Source organism: Colossoma macropomum, unplaced genomic scaffold (assembly GCF_904425465.1).
Source record: "Colossoma macropomum unplaced genomic scaffold, Colossoma_macropomum, whole genome shotgun sequence".
Lineage (NCBI taxonomy): Eukaryota > Metazoa > Chordata > Actinopteri > Characiformes > Serrasalmidae > Colossoma > Colossoma macropomum.
Window position 1 is genome coordinate 23025279 of NW_023494805.1, and position 10531 is coordinate 23035809.

General features: G+C 39.4%; 2 protein-coding genes across 2 annotated transcripts; one reads left to right on the forward strand and one right to left on the reverse strand.

The window, feature by feature from the left end:
• Positions 1-85: 85 nt before the first annotated feature.
• On the reverse strand, positions 86-6295 carry plaa (phospholipase A2-activating protein). The gene is made up of 14 exons (XM_036596470.1): positions 6028-6295; positions 5134-5327; positions 4788-4888; positions 4495-4615; positions 4089-4256; positions 3388-3523; positions 3109-3278; positions 2742-2893; positions 1931-2150; positions 1681-1746; positions 1529-1600; positions 1333-1440; positions 999-1166; positions 86-889 (listed from the first exon to the last, which is right to left on the reverse strand). Exons 1-14 carry the CDS (start codon positions 6174-6176, stop codon positions 318-320), a joined length of 2397 nt encoding a protein of 798 aa, XP_036452363.1. The 5' UTR covers positions 6177-6295; the 3' UTR covers positions 86-317.
• A 562-nt stretch (positions 6296-6857) lies between these two features.
• On the forward strand, positions 6858-8707 carry smim20 (small integral membrane protein 20). The gene is made up of 3 exons (XM_036597516.1): positions 6858-7013; positions 8029-8085; positions 8325-8707. The coding sequence occupies exons 1-3, from the start codon at positions 6905-6907 to the stop codon at positions 8363-8365; spliced, it is 207 nt and encodes a 68-aa protein (XP_036453409.1). The 5' UTR covers positions 6858-6904; the 3' UTR covers positions 8366-8707.
• Positions 8708-10531: the final 1824 nt, after the last annotated feature.

Sequence of the window (10531 nt, forward strand, 5' to 3'; positions counted from 1 at the left end):
TTGAAGGAGAAAATCACTGAGGGTAGTGTTCTCGTTTATGACTAAGTAAGTGTAAACACATTATATACATATTAGTTTTGCCAGTGTAAAATGTGAAAAGAATCATGTGACCCTGCTTTATGAAAGATTACTATACATCAGTGTTTTATTCACATCATGCACATCCACACTCAAACTCCTTCATCACCAGAAAGCAGACCAAGTTAAATAGAAACTATGGATTTGGGGATGGTGGGTGGTGGCAGTAGAGACAATCATATAAGGGAGTTTTAGGAGGATTTGTGTGGTCTTTGACGGCACCCACTTCATTTGCGTAATCACTGTAGTTCGTCCAACAACAGCCGACAGCACTCGCCAACTTTAGCTGGATCTGACATGCTAGCATATTTTGTGATCTGCGAGCTGACGCCCAGAGAACGCGCCAGGTCTTTGGCAGTATTGTCCCCAGCCACTGTAGTTCCAAGGGCAACCAGCAGCCTGAACACAGCCTCCTTGTCCTGCACTACTTCTAGGGCGCTACTAGCAACCGACAAGCACTGGGCCTTGGCTTCAATCTCGGACGGTCGTCCATGCAGTATGCCTGCATAGTTAAGCACCAAAGTGGCTAGCGCTACGTGGATGTTTTTGTTGCAGACAGATCGGAGGTCCCCAGCTCGGGACAGCACCGCTTCACGCTGGCCTAGGAGGAGAGAGCGACCGTGGGATCCGGAGAAGCAGTTGCAGAAGGTGCGGAGGGCCAGCATCTGATTGGCTGGCCGGCCCTGTGGTGACATGAGGCCCAGCAAGTGGTTGCATAGACTGGCTCCATCCGTACCTCCGCAGAGCTGCGCATTAATTTCAGGGTGCCGCACAGCCAGGCGCAGGATGTCCAGCACAGGAAAGACAATGTCTGTAGAGAGTTACAACATAATTCACTATGACACTGCCCCAAACATTTGGTGCTGTTGCAAAGGGTACAATCATGTCTCCCATTATGAACTATGCTATGAAAGCCGTACCTTCGGGCCAGTGGCTGGTCCTCCAGAGAATGCTGATCTGATCTGCTGTGGGTAAATCCTGGCTCTTAGAATCAGAGACAGTGAGCAGTAGCTTCTCCAGGTTGCCCAGAACCTCATCAGTTAGCCTGTGGTCCTCAGGAGCATTAGCATTCAGCTCCCGCAGCTTAGCTAATACATACGAGCAAGCAAGATGTTAAGAAACAAAGGGAAATCAGATTTTAGAAATGAGAATATTGTTTGAATCAAAGCTGTTAATTTATTAGCACATAATATTTTATTTAAATATATCAATATTCATCACTTGTGCTTAGTTAAATTGGGGCAGCTGCCTTACCAAGAATCTGTGTAGGATTGGCCTGTTCAAACATAACTCCGTCCGTTTTGGGGAAGTAAATATTTGTGACAGAATTCTGGAAAGCAGCTGAGGAGTAGGCACCACTACCTGAGGAGACACGAGAGGCGTCAGCATCCATGCATTAAGTATGATGAGGTGTGAATCTTTATGCAGAGACTGTGCCAGCCTGCCCTACCTGTAAAGGGATCAGCTATGCCTGCAGGTGTTGTGCCTGTTGTTCCTGATCCAGGTATGTAACGCCCAGCACCTAACCAAATATATACGTTTAAATACATTTACTGTGCTCCAAACTGGATAAGCGAGTATGACCATTGTAAAAGGGATTACCAGTAAAAGGGTCTGTGCCAAAGCCCTGTCTACTGTCTGCTGCCCCAGGGATATAGCGCCCTGAACCTGAAAAGGAGCACATGACACAGCTGTAGTATAACCAATTCCAAATCCACACTTAAAAATGAATAACAAATTAAGAAACAGTTTTGAATTGTTTTTTTTAGATGCACTGCCAGTCTGTGAACTGCACATTCAAGCCAGACTGAACAGTAAGACAGAGAGGAATAATGCCTGCTGGGCTGCTTGCCTGTGAACGGGTCTACAGCAGAGGCCGGAGCTGGCCCAAGTGTGTGGCCTTTAGTGTTCTCAATGATGAAGTTGGCCACCTGGTCCAGAAACATGGGGTTCAGGTCATTTCTTTGCAGGAAGTTGTGTGCTGTCAGCCAGGGATCATCAGTCACATTATAGGGTAGCTTCATAGAGGGCCCCCCCTCATTCACATCAATGGTAAAAACAAAATCATACTCCTGAAGGAAGGAGGAAGATAAACAATGAAAAGCATTTATTGATTAGTTTGTTACATCGTTCAGTTATTATTCTTGCAGTGTTAATTAATGTGAAAATAAGTACAAGTCAGCAATAATACAAGTAAAAATAATATGACAAATACCAATGAGCATAACTCCTCTCACAGAAGCAGACAGGAAAAAAATAATTTAATCAACCAATCAATTAATCAACTGATCCATTCAATCTTTGGACAAATGTTTAGCGTATCTGGGACGGCTGGCTCTTTGGGGAAGGTCTCACACTTCCCAGGAGGCTTAATGAGGGTCTACAAAATAGCCACCCATTTAGTCCTGCTGACTTTAAATCTGTACTCAGTATTCATTTAAAAAATTCACTAATGGAACAAACTAGTTAATAATGTCATAGATTTGCCAAATTATTTGCTAAATTTGCTTCGGGATCAATAAAGCATCTATCTGTCTGTCTATGATCTGTCTATCTATCTATCTATTCCTGCTTTGTAAGTTATCAACCAGGTAGAATGTGAATTCCTCTAAGTTGTCTTATAGTACATGCACCTATTATGAAGCTTTTGTATGACTTCTTACCTTTCCCTCATACATTACTTTCTTGGAGCTCTCCTTGGATGACCCTCCCACCACATCTCCGATCTTCACCCAGCGCCCATCACTCATGCTCCACTGGTATGCCTCTACATTAGTGCCTTCCTTTATGAGTCGTGTCTGACCATCCCGATTCCCTGCACAAAAGCACATTAAATAACAACAAGTCTTTGTATTATACGCTTTAAGTGAAATGTTTATTACTCACTAATCTACTGTAGGTGAAAGAAGGTCAGCTGGAATTACTGTACTGCAGGAATACGTGGCATTTACTGGCTGATGTTAGTTAGTTGATCAAATTAGTATAACCACAACAGGTCTGAGGCTTATAAGAAATGCCAGCCCGTTTTACCTGGCTCATTCAAATGTTCTCTGCCAGGCAAGTCCTCTATCTTGATGTCCCCCAGGTCTCCAGTCTTGGGGTCAATAGTAGCTTTAGAGAGCTCGTCCTCGAATGCCTGCAGGTCCTGAGCACTTGCTACACGCTCTTCGCTCTCAGTAAATATACGGATAATGCCATCGCTATGGACAGTTTGTAAACAAAACGTTTCAAACGTATAAGACATTTTTCAACAGGATTGGATTAGTAAGTCAAGATGCCATTTAGATCGAGAGTGAAGATGATGTGTACCTAGCCCCTACAGCGATGTCTCCGTTTGGCAAAACACAGCAGCACCAGACTGACTGGGAAGGTAAACGGATAGTCTGAGTGCATTCACCCTTTTTCCAGATCCTTACTGTCCTGTCCTCTCCTGTGCTTACAAAGTCTAGTGGAAAAGAAATAGAAACAATTTGTTGTTAATCTATGTAGACGTTTAACATAGCTGGAATAACAATTGTTCACTTCCTTGTAAATGGTCTTCTGAACACGTGTGTCCAGTCCGCATCCAGGATGTGTTTTCCCTTATTAGGGCTGGACGATATGGCTAACAATGTATTTCGCTATTTTTCAGCCTTTTGGCAATAAACGAATAAACAAACACTGATATATTTAAATATTCCTGCATTCTTTTTGAAGAAAAAAAAATGATTTTTTAAATCAGCAGAGTAAAAATTTGGTCTAATCAACCTTACTAAATTTTACCTGAGAGAAAACTGTTGCAAAGTAAATTTAAAATGTTAACTGCATAAAGAACTAACGTACATAGACGATGAAGAAATGAACAAATAATATTTCGTTTTTCTTTTACTGTAGATGATGAAAGGTGGTTGAAAAATCAGTTCAGGCACTAAGTCTTTAGTCTCCCCATCTCCCTCTCATTACGTTTTTAGCAGACACTCTTCCAGGGCAGCTTAATATGGTAGACAAAAGCAGTGACAGGAGTCCCTCACCTTGTCCATTGGGGAAGACACCCACACTGTAGATGTAGTTAGTGTGACTGTGGTATACTTGAACACATTCTCCTGTCACCATCCATCGCCTGATGGTGGCGTCATTGCTACAGGAGAAAAACTCAACACTGTTGACCACAGCTAGTCCTCGGACACAGTCCTCATGCCCTGCATCACAAAACACAGACGTGTCAACACTGACCTCTAGTGGTTAAAGTAAAAAAAATGTAGTGATCTGTCAAAATGAAAAAGAAACTAGGGAGCTTTACAAAAGCAAAGGAATGACCTGTCAAAAAAATTAATGCATACTCGCTACTTGTCAAACAAGACATGAGCTCACAGCCAGCAAACACCTCATTAGGAAAAGAGGAAATGAATGAGAATGAAATGAAAGTCTCACACTCACCTGAATATGTTCTCTCACAACGGCCAGCTTTCCAGAGTTTGATAGTCTTGTCAGCGGATCCTGTGAGCATAAGACCCTGCTCGGGTAGAATAACAACAGCCCATACTGCTGCTGTGTGCCCCTAACATAAAGCGAGAGCAAAAATAACACGTATGTGTTTTTGTAAACACTTCTCTATATACATTACTCATATTAACACAGTCCACGACCGTAAAAAGCATCACACAATATAAGTCTAAACACCATATAAGTCTAAACACCAAGTTTTTTTCCAGTTCTCAAGGCGAGAGTACCTGTAAGGTCATCATACACTTGTCACTGAGCCAGACTTTGGCTGTGGTGTCCCATGATCCACTCAGTAACGTTCCAAACTTCCCAGCCGACAGCGAACACACTGTGGACAACACAAGCAGTAAGTTGGAATAACTGGCCATCAAGATTTTAGTTTGTTATGACTCATGTTTAGTTTTTCTATCTTTTTTCTTATTCTTTTAACTGCCATAGGATCCCCTCCAAGAGTCTATCCAAAACAAGCTGTCACTATAACTGTTAATGATGCTCAAAGCTGGGAAGGTAGAAGACTAGAATGACTAATAACATTACATGTGTGTGTAAATTACTAAGCCACAGTAGTAGCACCTGTATTTTTGTGTCCCTTCAGGGTGAACAGAGGGTCTGGTCGGTCCAGAGAAAACACACAGATGATGTTGTCGTTGCCTCCGGTCGCTATAAGGCCCCTGGGGTAGGTTTCATTGGGGGCAATGATGCAGACACAAGAAACGAAGTTCGTGTGGCCGTTCATACAGTGCATCTCCTTGTAACCCCTACTTTCACTACAGAATGAGAAACCACAAAGAAGCAGAAAGACAAGTTTTAACTGCACACCTGCTCCTCATTCTCAGTAAACGCTTGAGTAACATCACTGCTTTTGCTACATACAGTTTTAACATTAAAGCATACTAACTTACCAACATCAGAAACCACAAAAAGAATAACAAAAGAATTAAAATATAGTAGTACAGTCTTTCAAATCTGAACCTGTTGGGTATGGTGCCATAACTGGAACTTCTGGAACAGATTTTTTGTAACCTGATTTTAAAATATCATGTGGGTTTTTTTCTACTAAAACGAAGGTATCGAAAAAATATCGATCAAGAATCCGTATCGAAGTCAAGGTATCGATATCGGTATTGAAAAGATTTGAACGATACCCAGCCTTATTAGTTGACAACTGTCTCATCATTATCGCTTGTTTTCATGTATAACTCATAATGAATGTTTACCGTTAGGTAGAGCTGGCTTTAAAAAAACAAAGACTGGCTATAATTTAGTTTCAGCTAATTACCGCTAGCTTTGGTTAGCTAATCGCCGCTGTTTTAGGGTAATATGAACACCGTTAATCACTTACTACATTACCTAAACAATATAATGTTAAAAGCAGCTACTCAGCTAGCTGGACTATCGACTGTGGTGGTCACTCTGGTTGCTATAAACACAGCTCTGTTATTAGCTGTTAGCTGGCTAGCCGGCTACCTGGAGTTTGGTACCCAGACTCTGGCGGTTCTGTCCCTCGACACAGAAACGAAAGCTCCTTCAGGGAAAAATGTGCTCGCTAGACCCCTCACGTCCATCTCATGGCCTGGAATGGAGCAGCTCAGTCTGTATATGTTGCTGGAGGCCATTGTGGAAAGCCAGAAATGCGCTAAATGAACAGAGTAAAAAAAGAAAACTCATTCAGCCCCGGAACTGAGAGAGCAGCAGGAGCGGCCCGGCAGAGTCCGCAGCGCAGAGAACAACTCTACAAGATAAAAGTCCTCTGCAGGACTACACTCAGCTCTCAGTAATGCCTGAAGAAAAGAGTCTAAGAAAAGTGGAGGAAATCCACGGCTGCATTTTATTAATCATTAACGGCTTTTAAAAAACACTTTCCTTTTGTATTTTTATTTTATGTGCGTTTTTTAATCTAATAACTTAATGTCGATTTCTGAAATTTTAAATTTCATTTGGTTCGTATGGTTTCTGAACGTTGCTGAGCACAAAGTAGAAGAACGTTTCAAATCGATCATATGGCTAAAAAGTGTGATTTTACCAGTGATTTATCATATTAAATTTAGTCTTTTGGTCACATGGGTGGCTGACACGTAACAAGACAATATACAATCCAAATTTGACTGTGAATAAAAGTATGAAAATGTAAACGAAATTCAAAAATGATAAAATAATAAACAAATGGGTTAAGTGAGATACAACATTTCATCACTTTAGACAGAACAAAACAAATTATGTTTCACTTTTTCTTTATCATGCCACATTGTGTTGTTGAACATGAACGGGTTATTATTTTAATTTCTGAACTTGACCCGGAAAGAAAAACCGACTTCTCCTCGTCTGTCCTCTTCAGGCAGTAAACATGTCGGCTAACAGGAGAATAACGCTCATATTTGGAGGCTTCATAGCTGCAGTAGCAGCAGCTTTTTATCCTATATTTTTCCATCCGTATAGTCACAAAGATGAATACAGTAAGTCATTTGCACTTTATGATTAATGTGGCCCGATAGTTTCCAAGTCTGTTAATTTGGCTAAGCTATCAGTGCGGCTAACGCCACCCTGAGATCAGTGTGAGGTGAACTTACCCTTTATCTTCAGCCCTCAAGACTCATTAATGTTTGCAAATTTAGCTTTTTACTAGTTTTATTACGAGCTTGTTAGAATTAACCTTTCTGCACTACTTAGTGTCACTTAAAGAGCCCATGTCCTACACTTTTACTTATTTTAGTCCTCTTAAAACTTAAATTGTGGTTTTATATACCAAAAGCAGTCCTAATTCATTTTTACATGATCATTATTTCTTAGAATTAAACAAGCAGTCTTTATTTCAGTGCCTTTGAGAGAGAATTCCACAGTTTTAAAAAATGTCTGCATAGATGTAAAATAATTCAGAGTGGTTTGATGTGAAGTTGTATATTGAACTAGAGAAACATATTGGCTCTGATTTTGTTTACAGTGGTGGTTATGTTTACACAAATATACGTTTTATGTATTCTATGTAAACAATATAATAATAATTATGTTTACTATGTATATGTAATAATAATGACAGTAAGAAAGTGATAGATTAGAGACAAATCTTTGGTGACTGTTTTATGTTACAGTATATAAAGTTACAGTTTTTGGGGGAAAAAAAATGTCAAATAAGGTGTTCATAAACGTATTCGTAGACATTTCATGTTGTAACTTCCTGTGAGGTAGTGTTTAGAGGCAATAAACTCTTCAGGCATCCGGTTCTTATCACCACCCCTGTGAACAATTCTGACTTTGTTTACATCTTAACAATTTAATTATGCAACAGTTTTGAAATATCTGTAGAATTCTCTGGTAAATAGATGTAAATTGCATCTGTTATGATTGGCTGCCTGTATTTCAAAAAAGAGGAGAAAATTTGTTTTTTCCATGATATGGGCCCTTTAAAATAGTCCACCTCAAAGTCGCCCCTCATCATTTAGCTGTCTAATGTTAAATCCTGAACTTCTACAGAGGAGATCCAGAAAGTTAATCGAGCTGGAATCAATCAGGCAGATGTGCAGCCTGTTGGTAAGTCAAGTCCTTCCTACAGTCATTTAAAAGCCATGTCCACCATTGGTTTGGATCAGAAGCTAATAGCTGAGGAAACATGTAGTTGTACATTTGTACTGCTGACGTAAATTAAGCTGTACTGATCTGTATCAGAACCTGAGCGAACAGAAGTAATGCAGAGTGCAGTCCTCTGAATCTTTACGTGTGGACAAACTTAGTTGCTTATGTATTTTTACATGGTCTCTTCCTTTTATTAGGAATGAAGATCTGGTCAGATCCATTCAAACCAAAGTCGTGATATGACAGAAGTGGTGAAAGCGAACAGGAGAGGAGGTTCGTGATCATGAAGACATTATCGTAGATGACTGGGACATCATATACTCCTCTCCCGAGTGAGTCAATCATCGAACATGTGAGCAAGTGAAAGAAACTTCTTCCAGTGGAAGACGCCTGCACTTCACTGTTTAGTATTCTTCTGACTGTAACTGTCCTGATTCAGCTCAGGCTGGGATTGATCAATTTTGTTGCAGCAAAAATGTTAAATTCGGGATCTTGAGATCGAGAACCTTTTGTTGTAAACACTGTCACTACTTCAATATGTTATCTTATAAATAAAGTTTAATTAAAAATCTTCCTCAAATGTACATTAAATAGCAGCATACATGCTTGCTTTCAAAAAAGAAAAGAAAATGAAAAAATATACATTACTATTCAAAAGTTTGGTGTTCTCTGTTTTAGAAATATAAAATGAATTTGGTTGCTGACAAATTTATAAAGTTATGCTATTATACTAGTTCTGTGCAACTTTAGATACACTAGGAAGCTAAAAAAAATAAAAATATGTTAATGTGTCCAGAACTATAAAAGATGAGTAAGAAGGTTTTATAGAATTAATATCCAGAATTCATCATATTTCAAAGTGGTGATCATATCTCAAGGCAGATGACTTGACAAAATCTTATATAAATAGACAATTATAGTATATTAAGCATTTTAAAAAGTCGTCTTCACAGGAATCCTGGAATATTGATAAAACATCTAAAAATACATTTTGATTTGTAATATTTAAACCAACATCGTATAAGTTGTTATTGTATATAAATAAAAGAAAATTGTTAATGTGGCTAGTGAATTTAAACTTATGAATGGTAGAGTACACCATTTAATTGTGTCTGCAAACTGTTCAGTGTTTAAATATTTCATACCAGCCATGTTTTTGTGGCATTTATTATAATACCTTTCAAGTAGTGGAGTGATGTTCTCAATTTAGTGAATAAAATTGGTCTGGATCATGGGAATAATTACAGTGTTGTTTGTTATGGCACAGATCAGACTGTAGGGGGAGCACAAAGCCTTGTACTTCCAGTAGGTCCTGCTAAGGACACAGTCAGAGATGAATAAAGCTGTTTTGGTTTACATCAGATTTGTAATATATGAATATATGACAAATATTTATTGTGTGTTTGCGTGAATATTTTAAAAATAATGCCTTAAAAATTGAATGATATCACTGGCTAATGTTTCTTCCAGACAGAGCTCACCACGTTTTCCACCAACCTTACCTTCAGCATTTTAGAAACTTCAGAAATACTCCAGTTGCTTTAAATAGGACCACAAAGAAAGAGTGTGAGATTAATACCACTGTTCCTTACCGAATCATAGGTTTGATGTTGCTCTGCCGCATTTATTAAAGTGCGGTTTGAATATCAGACATCACACATGCCTGTGATAGATAGTTCACTGCTGATTAGCTGAACAGCGAGTTGATTGTGTTGCACCATAAAAACAACTTATCAAGCCTGTTAGTTTTGAGTAAACCTTTGCTGATATCTGTGTGTGAACAGTATATGAATACAACTTAAAGTCCACACCAGTTTTGCAATAGCTTTAGCTTTCCTTCTGTTTCCTTCTGCTGCACCTTGATTAGATTTCTACTATTATTTTGGCAGCAAGACTTGGAAGTGTCCTTTGGCAGCAGAAAGTTGCGAAACAAAATCTGTAACCTGAGAGAAGCACACGAGGGCCAAAGCACCGCTCCAGGCAAGTCCCGTTGTCATGGCAACAGGTTTGAGCCCACACCTGGGTGGCGGTGCAGCAGAGGGCCCATCCCAGCATAGTAGTGCATGTGTGCATGTATTCATGTACACTGCCTGTCTAAAGTTTGGAGTCACCTAGCTTTTCAAAATGTTTAAATACAAATAAGCATTATTGTGTTTCTTTGTTATTTAATACTAGATTAACATATTAAAGACTAACTACCTTTTTTTGAGGAAAACAACACCACAAGTGTAATTCTTTGTGACAGTTCTATGTTGGGGTTAATGCCAAACCCTGTGCGTTTTATTTCCCTAGTTGTGATTCCAGCAGTCATCAGCACTCAAACCTATCAACGGTTTAAACCACATTTGGGCCAAAAGATGTTCAATATATGATTTTAAAAATAGTTTGGAAAAGAAATCTGTCA

Excerpts from the sequence above, each read along its gene's own strand:
- plaa (XM_036596470.1), bottom strand. The coding sequence starts at position 6,176 with ATGGCCTCCAGCAACATATACAGACTGAGCTGCTCCATTCCAGGCCAT. Across the intron at positions 3,524-4,088 it reads TGTCTTCCCCAATGGACAAG|ACTTTGTAAGCACAGGAGAG; the intron begins GTGAGGGACTCC and ends CTTTTCCACTAG. Across the intron at positions 1,601-1,680 it reads TGGCACAGACCCTTTTACTG|GTGCTGGGCGTTACATACCT; the intron begins GTAATCCCTTTT and ends ATATTTGGTTAG.
- smim20 (XM_036597516.1), top strand. The coding sequence starts at position 6,905 with ATGTCGGCTAACAGGAGAATAACGCTCATATTTGGAGGCTTCATAGCT. Across the intron at positions 7,014-8,028 it reads TAGTCACAAAGATGAATACA|AGGAGATCCAGAAAGTTAAT; the intron begins GTAAGTCATTTG and ends GAACTTCTACAG. Across the intron at positions 8,086-8,324 it reads GGCAGATGTGCAGCCTGTTG|GAATGAAGATCTGGTCAGAT; the intron begins GTAAGTCAAGTC and ends TCCTTTTATTAG.